Below are 13,482 nucleotides of genomic sequence, written 5' to 3'. Positions count from 1 at the left end.
CTGAGAAGTTTGTATAAATCAACAAGTAAAAATGAGATCTAAATAGGTGGCTCCCCCATGACAGTGTCACAGCAGAAAATTAAACATTACCTTTAGTCTTTGTAACTTGGCTTTGAGAGCAGCAAGATCCCCTGATTGGTTAGAGCAGTCTTTCAGATCCAACTTCAGATCCGTAAGCCTTGACTTGAAGTCTTGGACCAGCTCTGCTTTGACAAAACAGGTAAAAACAGATATGTTAAGCACAACAAATGCACAATGACAAACCAAGGAGAAGTGACATGTTGACAAATAAATGCGAAACGTATTTTTTAAGTGAAGGAAAAATGAGAGACCGGAGTGAAGAGAGGCGCTGCGCTGAGGCAGATGGGAAGTGTGGGCGTGTCCATGCGATGTAGTGCAAGGTTGCCCTGGCAACAAGCCCAAAATGCCTCCCTCGAGAGCAGATGTAACGAGAGCGACATTACTCTCCGAGGCACAGGTGTGTGTCGTAGCAGTGTGTCGCTGTACCTGGCAGCGTGTGTGAATGGAGTGTAGACTGTGGTGGGCGGATTGAATGTGCTCAGGGGAAAAATGGAGGATAATCAACCCCAAATCTGTTGCACTACTAACACGGACAAATGAGAAAGCTTTGTGTAATAATGCATGTTTGACTGGGTGATTACAACACTTTAGGGCTCATAAATTCCTGATTTCTCCTCAATGGTTGATCAGTGATCGGTGCAACTAACTGTTGTTGAAAAATCAGTCAATGTATTCATTAGTAATACAAAAGTAACCACACAAACAATCTACCATTTGAACTCTGCAAAACAAAAGCAATCAGTCGAATCTTTTACCATTGAAGTGGAGCTGGAGCCCATCCTGCAGGCTGCCTCTGGTCTTGGCACAGCGGTGGGCGATGGCCTCGGTTCGCTTCGCAATGGAAGTGAGATCAGAGGAGAGGTGTGACAGCTCCTGAGAGGGATGAGACCTGCACAGGGCAGCCAGGGCGTCTCGAGCCGAGTCCATGTCTGCTCTCTGCTGCTGCACAACACTCTGCAGGTCCTGTAAATCGACCGCACTCACTTATAAACCGTAAGGACCATAGCATGTTGAATAGCATAGCCACAGGGAGGTGGAACAATACAGACGCCACTTTATCTACAGTGTATCTCTATATCTGTGTACGGTGCAGGGCATCCTGGAGTCTCTGGCAGTTCAGATGATACCCTTCTGTTCATGTACCTGACATCTGATTTCTCAGTGAGGTTAAAAGGACAGAACATGCATTTTATAAGTACTTTTTTTTAAATGAATAGGATAGCATGTGATCACCAGGTGAAACACATTCTCCTAGTAATATATCTCTTTAAATTATTAAGATTCAGAAGCTTAGATTTATATGACAACAAACATCACTGTGGTTTTCACTGCATCATTAGAAGTTGTAATAATTTATTTAGACAAAAAAAACATGAAAAACAAAATGAATGTTTTGGTTGTCTGTTGCCAAACAATAAATACTGTAGAGTTCTCAAACTGCCATATGAAAGAAAATGTGGGTATCATACCTTAACTGTACCAATGTCTTCTGGTGAAGTCGCTTCGGTAAGATCGGATAAAGAACCCTCAACGGTCTCAAGTCGCTCAGACATCTGGGACATGAGGTCTTCCAGCCGCTGCTTCTGGAAGCTGAAGTAGGTCAGAGTGTGTTTGGCCTGATTGAACACTTCTTGCGCGTGGGCCATTTTCTTCCTCAGCTCTGACTCCAGGACCTGAAGAAAAATAGTTTATTAGCAGGTGAAAAGAAAGAATCTCAACGGGTCATTAGTCTGATGACTGTCTCAGTGTCAGTCAAAAATCACAACCTCAAGCACATATTTTGCGACATGGGACGACCCCAGATAGTACTGAGAAAACACACAAGAAGAACATGCAAACTCCACACAGTAAATCCCTCTAGCATGAATCTCACTGGGATCTTCATGCAACTCCACCACATATTTGTCTACACAATAAAAGTAATTTCAATCTAATACCATATCTTGAGAATTAAATAAAAAATATAATACTTATTTTTTTTATTTTTTTTACTTTTGGTGGAAAGTAAAAAAAGGAAATAAATAAAAAAATAATTACATGGAGCTTTGTGAGCTTTGTTTTTAAACTAAACAGACTTTGTCAAAGTTCCGTCACTAAAATTAGCAATGTTTTTGTTTTTCCCTTTTCTCCATATTCACCTGCATTTGTAATGGAGTCTCCTGCAGTCTAGCTTGTTCCTTCAGCTCTGCCACTCTCTCCTGCAGGACATCCAGACCCTGCTCCCTCTTTTCAACCTCGGCCTGTGGAATCACGGTGCAGTAAAACCCATCAGATCACTGAACATTACACTCAAATCATCATTAATGGACCCGATGATGCTGAAGGTCCAGTGAGCTCTGACCTGAAAGGTAGCCAGATGGGCCTCTGTCTTCTCTTTCTCGTTAAGAGTGGCGACGCTGTCGGTGAGATCAGCGGTGGAGGTGGCGGTCCATTGATTGATGTCTTGTTCCATGGCTTTGAGGTCATCCCAAAGAGACACACAGTAGCCGAGCCTCTCTGCGTTGGTCTGTATTTTTTCGGAGACCTGAAAGAACAGAGACCAGCAGTCTGTCTGAGTGTGGAAGAGAAAACATCAAAATCAACACGGGAGGAGCGCGTCACCCTCCTTTGTGTTTAGCTTTCACTCTCTAACAAGCAGTGTTGTGCTTTACTGGGAGACAGATGAGAATCTCGGCTTAATTAGTTTGACAGATGTGGGAGTGAGAAGTGAGGGAGAAAGAAAGGCAGATAACCTGTCTAGACTTGTTTATCTTTAGGTCTCGTTTGTCACAGCTGAGCAGACATTTTAATTCTGATAGAAGGAAAAAAAAGTAAATCTAAAAAAAAAAGTAAATAAATATCATTAAAATGGCAGATGTGTGCGTGTTTGGCAGAGCTGGACGCTTTAATTGTTTTTCCCCCCCCTCAGCAACAGTAAACAACCAGCATCTTCATACTATTCATACTCATTATTATCATACTTCATCTTAGGTTAAAACAATACTTACAATTTATTGTATGTAATTGATGCATACAATTCAAGATATTCTATATACTTAACAAAAATGGTAGAATATCACTTCACAACAAGTTACACTGATATATCCCAGATCCAAATCTATTGTGCAACTCTTGAAGAGGGATTTCTGTCTTTGTGAATATAAATGGGCTAAATCGGGGGTACAACACAGCTGGTAGAGCTCACCTCCAGCCACTGGTCCCTCAGTGTCTCCATGTCTTTCTGGATGGAGAATATATCAGAATTGGGGATCTTCTCCAGCTCTCTCTGTAGGTCCTCAGACGTACTGATGAGCTGGTCCATGTCATCCTGCTTGTTTGTAAGTTCAGCTTGAACAGTCTCGTGCTGCACAAACAGAAAACAGAGCTGGAGGAGTGACAACAGGCCACCACTAGATGGAGAAATGTATTATACATTGGAACGGAGAGAAGAGAGTTCAGTGCTGAAGTGCACTCGCATGGATGACATTTTAACCCACCGAATGATATGCATGGAAAACAATGTACCTCCTCATTTGTCGCCACTCAGTAAAAGCTGTAACCTTTGATGGGTTCACAAATTTTAATATCTATCAGAAAATGTGCATGATCAAGTTGAAAACATTTTCTTTTTAAAATGACACAACTTGAAAGATATTCTGATATACATTGATATACATACAAGAGAGCAACAAATATCCGTCATCAATGTGATTTAGAGATGTTGGATGAATGTTAAAAGCACTAATAGACCTTTGTCGTATCAGATAGGTTGGCTTATCAGAGCGAGACAAACTGTCATAATGTAGATATTCTGTCTGCATTATACCTCATCTGAGAGTTAAAGAACAATACTGGTGAATTCCAAGTGAAAAAAGAAGCACTGACCCGTGTCAAAGTCCTTTTAGCCTCCTGTGCGTTGTGGTTGTGGTCAGGTAGATTGTGAGCGACAGCCTGAGCGTTCTCTGTGGCTGCGACGAGGAGGGACTTTAAGTGGTGAAACTGGCGGAGAAGCTCGACCACAACGCCGCTTTGTTCCTGACTGCATGTGTACAACAGAAAACACAAACATGAAATGCCCCGACTTAAAGGTAGCAATAGTTATCGAATGACCAGCAGCAAGAAATGTAAATGGGGTTCTATTTTTTCCCCCCGTCTTTACCAATTGGTGATCAGAGTCCTGACATTCTCCCAGGCTGTCTTCACCAGCGCTACCTCCCTCAGAGCCTCCCCTGCCAGCTCGCCGTCTCTCTGGGCCAGCTGGGTTCCCTTCTCTTCTAACCAGCGTTGGGAGTGCTGCAGGGACTGCAGCTCATCCTCCAGCTGGACAAAGAAACGCAGCCTGGGAGAAATAGATGCAGAGGAAAACAATGGGGATTAACAGCCTGATTCCAACATAATACATCTCATTTTTTAGGAGGCCGTTTGAATGAAATGCTCCATCTGTACTTTAGCCTCACAAATACACAATATGTTCTAGAGGAGTTTGTCAAAAAGAAGTTGCCTGAGTCAATAGGTTACTGGGTGCATTTTAAATGCTGCTAATAAATAACTAACCAATATTGAAACTGAAATGTGAGTTTCCGAGTTAAAACATGCATACCTGTAATGAAAGGCCTGCACAGAGCTCTCTCTGGCACCCTCCTGTTTCGCATCGTCCTCCAGTTTCTTTAAACTCTTCATCACCTCCTCCTTCCTCTCTCTGAAGGAGGCCCACAAGGCACCCAGAGCGTCAGCTTCACTCTGTCTCCATCCCACACCGCGCTGTACCTCCTCCAGGGCCACTGTGAGGGCCACTGCCTGTCCTCTGCACGATGTCCTTCCCTGAGGATGACTCACATCCTTGGAGCCGCTCCACTCTGCTCCACACAGGTGCAGGTGGGCCTTGCTTAGCTGTCCATCCAAACCAACTGCTTCAGCCTCCAAGCGGGCCACATCTTTAGCCACTTCCCCTATCCCATGATGCAGCCCTTCCACTTTGGAGCGGTCCCAGCTCCCCCTGCCCTCCACAGCCTCTTGAAGGCTGCGCACGGCCTTAAATGCTGCTTCATGTTTGCCAAAGAAGGCCTTTAACTCATTCAGGCACTCTTTACGGAGGAGCAGGAGGCGCTGGGATTCATTGAGGGGCTGCAGGCAGTCCTCCCTCCATCCCTGGAGCTGCTGTTGGGCCTCCCGGGTGGAACAGCAAAGTAGGGACGACTCTCTGTCATGCAGAGTTTCCCTCAGGCCAGCAGTCTGCTGAAGTTGCACCTCATGCTCCTGCAACAACGCGGTTCAATTAAACACATTTTTATTAGCTCAGCAATCAATAGAAACTTGCTCACTGTAACTGCTTGAATAAACAAAGTCTGTAAAAGACATCACTGTTGACAGCAAATCATTGATTCCCCACCTTCAGCCGAGTTACTGCAGTCTCGAGATCAGCGATATCAACCAGGGAAGTGTTTCTCAGGCCAGAGAGGAAGTTTTCACTCTTTTGAGTCAGGGCCAGCAGAGCATGATCAAACCGCTCCAAGTGCTCCAACTGCTTCTCAAGCACCTGACACCTGAAGATAGAAGATAGCACTATGTGGTCAAGAACATCACAGTTCAACGTTTGTATTCATTTTGATTCCATGATTCCAGAAGTGACGTGGCGGTATTTCTGTCGTAAATTACTTACCAAGATAATTTCAACTTTCAATATTGAGTTTTTCCCATATTATAGTGGAATTTAGACCATTCAGAAAATGCTCATGTTACAATATTGTGATTTGCTAGTGACTCCTGTCTATGATTGAATAGAAGCCATCAGGCCACCACCACATTGTGTAGCAGGAGCGTCAGACGTAGTATATGGCCTGGGGGTCAAAACCATCCCACCAGATGTACAATCAGACTTATGGGCTGACTTGCAAAGTGTAAACATTACATTACATTTTTGAATAAATGCAACTGCTGCTTCGAATTACTGTAGTGGGGGATGATCAGTGGACAAAACACAGCAGAGCAAAGCCAAGAGATCATTGATGCACCAGAAAAAGCTGCTAATCAAGTAGTATCATGATTAAAACCAGCAAACAATTTCAACTTGTTAAGATATTTGAGATAAGGTTAGGGTTATGTAAATGCAAATATATCAGATTTCCATGCAAATGAATCCTTGTTTTTAACATCACATACGTTACTGAATGTTATTGTCCGACAATGAAATGAGAAATTATTTATAAAGATTCTCGATAAGCATGCAGCATCATGTTGGCATGTATTCCCTGTTTGTTCCCATGTTAGAAATCATGGAAGCTCACCTTATACATTACGGACTACAATATGAGAACAACACTCAATTTCTCTGGCAGCCCTTGAACATTGAATATGATAAAAGAGTTACAGTCATAAGGGGTATACTTTTGAAATCACCTCAGTCGCAACAAGATAGCAGTAAAAAGGTAAGCCAGAGTGGACAAAAAATTGTATGTAAATTAAGTTGATAAAAAAAAAGTTCTTTAAAAATACCTATGTGCCATGCTGCTCCTCAAAGCGGTGCTCCTCTCCTGTATCTGTGTGAGATCATCACTGAGCTCTTGGATACGCGCTTCAGGTGCGGTGGGGTACAGACAAAGGCTAAGATTAACAAGACCTTGAAGAAGAGCCTCATAGGACGGCATCTCCCTCTGCATATCCTGCTAAACAGAAATATGTGTTAAAAAAAAAGATGCAATTCAGACAGAAATCCAATAAATGAACACAACTTCCGCTTCTTGGTGAAGCCTCTTAGTGAATATTCAATGATTTTACCTGCACATTTTGGAGTTCATTCCTGAGCTTCACTTTATCGGCAGAGAGCTGCTCATTGTCTGGGTAGCACACAGACTCACACCTGTCCAGCCAGCCTTTCATGGATGAGAGCTCCTTTTCATATCTGCACATACAAATGTTGTACTATTCAAATCAAAGAAAGTCCAGACGCGACATCCTTGAAAGGAATACATGTTGCGTTAACAGCAGATGGATCATAGTAACAGACTGAAAACACACACAATGACACACATGGATATTGCCCGTTATAAATATATTTTTTTATCTGACCGTGGCTTAGTATCAGTGACAGGGTCATAATGGGGTAACCATATCTCAGCACAGCACCCACCACTGTAAGTAATCCCTCATACATATACCTGCAGGAGGGAGGATGAGGCACGAGCAGCCAGACATAAACCCGACTGAAGTTTACCAGCAAGAAACATATTCCGGTTCATTTTAAAAACAGTCACCGGCGGGGTAAAAAAAAAAAAAAAACCCAAACCAAATGACAAAAAGCTTCAACAGTTAAACAGCCACCATTCGACTGGATCATCATGTTCTCCTTTCAAATAAGAAACAATCACTCTGGTTAGGGTCTATTGTGTGATGAAATAAAGTGATAAAAAAAAAACCATATAATTAGAATATAAAATACTATGGCTGAGAAAGGCAGACTGTGATCGAGACAAGATCTCACTCGTCTATATCAGACCAGAACGAGAAAATGATTTTTTTTTAAAAGGAGGAAATTCGACGGTAAGAGAAAAGGCATCGACACACAGTGAGCACACATACATAGGAGGGAATAGCAATTTTTCTACAATGAGAAGAAGATTCATCTGTGGGCAGAAACTCATGTCAACGGGGACAACGTCTCATAAAAAGGCAATGAACGTAAATGAGATCTATCAGCATCTTTTGTTCAAAATTGTCTCTGATACACAATTTCCACAATTCCTCCTTCACATTTTTAGTGTTTGTAAAATGTGACAAAAGAAGTGAAATCTTCCAACACTCCTCATTTTACTGTCCGGGGAAACGACAGATCAGACATCCAGCTCAGCAGGGTGCCACAGCAGTTGGCACTGCAAGCAGGATAAAAGGTCCGGGAAACTGTGAGAGCTCCGACAAACATTTTCTTATCCGGTGAATCTAGTGAACCTGGTATTACATGTTAAATGTGAAGTCCTTCCGTAATTTGGGTGACTGCCACATTTTATCTACCATATGTGCGCAGATGAAGCGCGGTAGCCAACAACAGTGCCACAGCGTGCACCTAATAGCCTGCAGGTCATGTTCTAAATATAGCGATTTATATAAACAACAAGCCTGCATAGTTTTTGAAATACATGAAAAGAGCAGAATATTAGGAACACCTTTCAGTAATGACGCAGTTTGGTCTAAAACGACTGTAAAATTACAACGACAGGCTGTATAAAGCCGTCTGTTCAATCATTTTTAGCTCCTCCATGTTATATTTGAAAGAAAACACTGTGCTTACATGGGAGGCCCAGGAGTATACAGGAACTAAAGTTAGATATGTTCTATATCCGTGGTAATAAAATGCGTTTTAGTTTGTAATAAAAATCTATAATGAACGATGTTGCATGACTAAAACCAAACTTTTTCAGTTTCAGAGTTTCATGCCATCTGGTCGACTTGTGAGTACATTAGGTTTTAAGTAAAAGACAAAAAAAGGTGGCTTTTATTGTGGAGAGAATGAGTCAGAATTAAGGTGCTTTGTATATTAACGAGCCTGGGCACTTGCAACCCGATAAAACAGTTGCATGAATACATCATGCGTTGTTCACTGATGGATGGCTCAGTTCATTGCTTTAGTTTTTACTGTTGAATATACCTTTGCCACAGAGCGAGAAGGCTCTCCAATGTTGACTGTTTTTCTGCAGCGGTACCCATTAAATGCCTCTGTTGCTTCTGGAGGTTCGCCACCTCGTCCTCCATGGGGCTGCTCTCTCCAAGCCTCCTCGTGGCCGAACACAGGGCCATCAACCCGGGTTTCAGCTGCTCAGCATTCTGGCAGACCTCCTGAATGAAATGGAAATAAACTCCATTGTAAATCTTTGAACAAGAATCATAATTAAATGAGTGCACCACTACAAATGTTGAAATAAAATCTCACCATGTGGTCCTGGAGGGCTTTGTGGGTCTGTGATGATGATGTGCAACACGTGATCGGACGATCCACCTTTTCTTTCAGATCATTCATGGCTTTTCTGACCTGATTAACATGAACACGTCAGTTACCATTCCAGACTAAACACGTTTCTAAAGGTCATATGCATTATGTGTTTCTGCGAACCTGCTCCATGTTATCAGTGCACCTCTGCCTGTAGGAGGCACTCTGGTTGAGCTGCATGCCCAGCTGCTCCACTCTCCCCTTCAGGTCTTCCCAGTACCGCCTCATCTGAACAAGTAGTGCTCGGATACGGCCGGCCTCCCCGGGGGTCACGAACCGCGACAGAGCCTCGCAGTCCGACTCCATGTGGGCCACAGCTGCTCGTTTCTCTTCTAAGCCCTCCACCAACCCCTGCAGAGATGCAACAGCAGAGGAATTAAGGTACAGGAGGTCAGATGAAGACAGATGACAGTACAAAGAGTGACTAGAGGAAGAAAAAAACCCAAATAACAGTAAAACATCTTGAGACATTTTCACAACTCTTCAAATGCAGCCTTGGGAATCCTTAAGTCTCGAAATCAGATTGATAAGCCTGAGGCCTACCAAGAAAAGATTATATTTTATTTAATATCAATTTATTTTATACATCCTGTTCCTTGCTGCAAACATCCTCATTTCCCCCGTGAAGATAGATTAAAATTTCATCCTAATCTAAATAATGTTGACACTGTAAACTGCAGCAAGACAGCGAATGTGGACATTTTTCTTGGAGCTACTAGGAATGTCTTTGTGTATTTATATGTGAAGTTAAGCTTATTATTGTTACAGTTGTGACACCAGCGTTCGCCTCTGATTGATATTCAAATATTAAAAAAAAACAACAGTCTGCACCATGGGATTAAAAAACAAGGAATAAAATGAAAAGCTGCAATAGCATGTAACAGACATACCTCCACAGTTCTGATCTGTTTGTCTAAAGGATCAGAGGAGGAGGAGGTGCCAACAGCCTCCAGCTCATTTTCTTTCTCATTGATCCACAGATTGAAAGCCTCAGATTCACTGCTGAATCTCTCCCACCAGACACACATCATCTCCAGCTGGACAACACTGGAAAAAGAAAGGTTGGGCAAATTCCCAAGGTCACTGAACAATCAAAGGCGCAATACGAAAAATACCACCAAGACAAAGATCATATACAGTCTATATATAATAACATCGTGTTCTAATTGTGTGCTTCGCTATTCAATGGACCTGTGTCCAAAATCTTTGCATGGCCTCAAATCACTTGTACAAATTTAGGATGTGTCATACTTTTTGTTGAGGTGGTCTTGAAGCTGCATGACAGCGTCTCGGGTAGACTGGGCCTGCTGCAGAAGAAGAGTATGATTCTTTGGACCGAGATGAATATCTGACGCCATTTCCAGAAGGAGGTCTGCTTGAACAGAGCACTCCTCAGCCTTTGCAAAGAGTTCCTACAGACAAAAACAGCACAAAAAAAAAACCAACAACAACAACCTCTCAACAGTTAATATCAGCCAATAGAAGCCAGACGGCATGCGAATATGCACACGCACGCCTACCTTGTTATACTCCAGCTCGGTTCTTAGGCTGCCCAAGCTGTTGAAAATAAGTTCTTTGTGCAGTTCATTGTTCGTATTGCTGATAAACCTCCAAACTGTTTCTCTTTCTGCCTCAAAATCTTCCCAGGAGCTCAGAGTCGCCTTGAGGTGATGACGAAATGAGAAAATGATGTTAATTCTTGAACATTTACTCTCAATGCCAATATGAACTGGTTTACTTATTCAATATATTTCAACATCAACAATCTGTAGATGCCTTTTCAGTATTAAAAATTGCACATTTAACAGAATAGACAAGTTTTCATTTAATCCTCCATCTTCTTTCCCCATCAATAGAATACTGTGTATTGATAGCAGATGGTGGTACATGTATAGACATATACTGTATATAACTGTTGTCGCTGCATGTGTGTATATAATTTCAAAATTTCAAAGTGAGTATGATAGAATTTATGACTATCAATGAAGGAAGGGAAGTTAATGCCACTGCTATGGGTTTTCTAATTCCTGACTGTACATGAGGCAATTCAATATAAACTAAGTTTGAACTTGATAACTTTGCAATACTAACAGAACTTCCAAGTAAACATAAATGTGGTTATTTCCATGATTTTTGCCACAATATGGAGAAGGGCCTCATCTTCACACAGCGCCAGGTAAAGTGTAAGAAAAAAACCCCAACTTAATAAACAAGTACCTGATTATACACCTTTTAAAAAGAATAGTTTTACAATGAATCAAACACAAAATGCTGACATTTAATAGTCATTGCACTTAAATTGAAAGGTATCAAAATGAGATGAGGTGCAACACGACTCAGTCAGTGATCACAGTGGGGTTTTGTGTGGTTGTACAACGACATTTCATATGTGCAAACAGCAGAAAACTGACGTGAGAATAATCCAAGCTGAGTGTACCTGCAGGCTATGATCCTTTGCCTCCGATTTGCGATCAACCTCGCTAAAAGCTCCTTCCAGCTCCCGCAGAGACTGACTGAGCACCTCCCCTTTCTGCAGCTGGCGGCAGTGGGACACCAGAAGCTCTGCCTCTCTCCTATTAGCGTGCAGTCGTTTCAATTGTTGCTGTGATGAATACATAAACAAAGAAAATACGTTGGCTGACCTCATTTACTTGTTTCCTTTTTTTAGTTTGAACCATTTTTAATTAAACTACGATCATGTTTTTTTTTTTTAATTCATATGTGATATTTTGCATGATAAAGCCTCATAAGGAATCACAACAGAGAAATGTGTTTCTTGTTCCACACACACACCTGGTGTATAAGATGAAGTTGTTTGGCCTCCTCCAAGCTTTCAGCGTTCAGAATCCTGCCGGTCTGCTCCTCAGCCTCCTTTCGAGCCCTCAGAACCTCCTCGAGAGCCATGTGCACCTCCTCCCTGAGCTCCTCGTACTGAGGCATAGCCGAGCCCTCCTCCCCCAGCTGTGGCAGAGAAGCAACACCTCAGATTGGGTTGAACAAGACCGATGAAAAAAGGTTTTCTTTCTTTTCAAGCAGTACCTGACAAAGTGAAGAGAAGACCGCCCGCAGGTCGGTGGAGAGCTTGGTCAGAGCTGTTCTCTGCCTCTGAACTTCCAGTTCGGCGCTGACCTCCGACAGCCCGGCAAGGCGGCTCTTCAGCCACAGCAGGTTCTCCTCTTGGCGGTCCACCGCTTCCCGCAGCGCCTGCGGTTGTTGGAAGCACACAGAGAAGAATTGCAGGTTAAAAGACCTCGTGGTGAGCACTGCTGCAGCGAATGCACGCGGCGATGGCTCACCTGAACGGCGGCGTCGACTTGCTCCTGATGGCTGGAATCTCCTGCCATCTCTCTCAAAAGCCTCACTTGCCTTTTCTGGGACGACAGCCAATCAGAGAGCTCACAGTACCTGGAAAACAGAAGACGTCGAGGTCACCAGGTGGACGTACTTCGAGAAAGCGTCTTTTTGATGATTTTTTACCTCTCGTTCCACTCTTTCCACTTATCAGGGTGCTGCTCCAGTTTCAGGTGGATCATCTTGATTTGCTCTGAAGCTTCCTCCACAGCCTTCCGCGTTGAGTCGAGGGTTCGATAAGCCGCATCATTGTCAGGCAGTTTATGACAGAGATCAGCCATGTTTCTAATCCTCTTCTCACACAAAGTCAAAGGTTTGCGTTCCCTGAAGAAAGTCTGGAGATTTAAAAAAAAAAAGAAAAAAAAAAAGGAGGAAACAGTGAAATGTGAGAAGCTCCGTGTACGAGACATTAAGTGATTTTGCTTTTCTCTCCCTCTTGGTTTAATATGTTTTTTAAGATTCTATCAAATCCCAGGCTTACTCTGTGCTCTTTGATCACACGCTCGCTGGTGCAGGTTCCTGACAGGGCTTGCATTTCTCTGTCCAGCTCTGCTCTGCAATTTTGTAAAATCAAAAGGACTTTGCTTTGTTCCACCTCCACCTTCAGGCGGAGCAGGTGAGATGGCACCTCACCCTGAATGTCCTGCAAAAACACAGCGAGCGCATCATAGTTTTAATATCACATTATACCAGACAGAGACAAAGTATTCCCTGAAGAGCTTTATTAAATGCTTAACAGGTCGCAACTTAATCTAACTAGTATGTGTTAATTGGAACCAGACAGGAGAGAACTCTATCGAGTCAAAGGTCTTCCTGGTTAAGTTAATGAAGTATTGGCTATACGCCTCCAGAGATGTACACTAATTAGTGAGAGTGTTAAAGCAGGGTGACCTCTGACCTTCCAGTGTTTGTGTAGTCTACGGACAGTTTCTTGCAGCCCCTGTTGCTCTTCTTGTGGCAAAATGTCCGTCAGCTCATCACACGCTTTGAGAAACACACTCAACACTCGCTGGTCCAGTTGGCCAAAATAGTCCTGAACATAACAGAACAAAATAAAGCCGTTTTTTTTTTTTTGTGCAAAGAGCAGAACAGAT

At 42.8% G+C, this 13,482-nt stretch overlaps 1 protein-coding gene across 1 annotated transcript in view; it reads right to left on the bottom strand.

Moving 5' to 3' along the window:
• The window catches only part of syne1a (spectrin repeat containing, nuclear envelope 1a), a gene marked incomplete at its 5' end in the record, with an annotated part of 119,062 nt that overhangs the window by 80,894 nt on the left and 24,686 nt on the right, over positions 1–13,482 (bottom strand). Inside the window, 25 exons of the mRNA XM_080513806.1 lie at positions 91–203; positions 837–1,044; positions 1,551–1,754; positions 2,220–2,321; positions 2,423–2,605; positions 3,266–3,424; positions 3,946–4,099; positions 4,220–4,399; positions 4,661–5,316; positions 5,450–5,603; positions 6,553–6,719; positions 6,835–6,958; positions 8,699–8,886; positions 8,981–9,079; positions 9,161–9,388; positions 9,928–10,084; positions 10,289–10,449; positions 10,558–10,698; positions 11,475–11,639; positions 11,831–11,998; positions 12,077–12,241; positions 12,334–12,442; positions 12,515–12,723; positions 12,870–13,031; positions 13,287–13,421. Coding sequence (XP_080369932.1) covers positions 91–203; positions 837–1,044; positions 1,551–1,754; positions 2,220–2,321; positions 2,423–2,605; positions 3,266–3,424; positions 3,946–4,099; positions 4,220–4,399; positions 4,661–5,316; positions 5,450–5,603; positions 6,553–6,719; positions 6,835–6,958; positions 8,699–8,886; positions 8,981–9,079; positions 9,161–9,388; positions 9,928–10,084; positions 10,289–10,449; positions 10,558–10,698; positions 11,475–11,639; positions 11,831–11,998; positions 12,077–12,241; positions 12,334–12,442; positions 12,515–12,723; positions 12,870–13,031; positions 13,287–13,421 — 4,491 coding nt within the window. The remainder of the gene's footprint in view (positions 1–90; positions 204–836; positions 1,045–1,550; positions 1,755–2,219; positions 2,322–2,422; positions 2,606–3,265; positions 3,425–3,945; positions 4,100–4,219; positions 4,400–4,660; positions 5,317–5,449; positions 5,604–6,552; positions 6,720–6,834; positions 6,959–8,698; positions 8,887–8,980; positions 9,080–9,160; positions 9,389–9,927; positions 10,085–10,288; positions 10,450–10,557; positions 10,699–11,474; positions 11,640–11,830; positions 11,999–12,076; positions 12,242–12,333; positions 12,443–12,514; positions 12,724–12,869; positions 13,032–13,286; positions 13,422–13,482) is intronic.

This window comes from Blennius ocellaris (assembly GCF_963422515.1).
Source record: "Blennius ocellaris genome assembly, chromosome: 18".
Classification (NCBI taxonomy): domain Eukaryota; kingdom Metazoa; phylum Chordata; class Actinopteri; order Blenniiformes; family Blenniidae; genus Blennius; species Blennius ocellaris.
The sequence above is the reverse complement of the archived record's forward strand: the minus strand, read 5'-3'. Positions and strand labels throughout refer to the sequence as shown.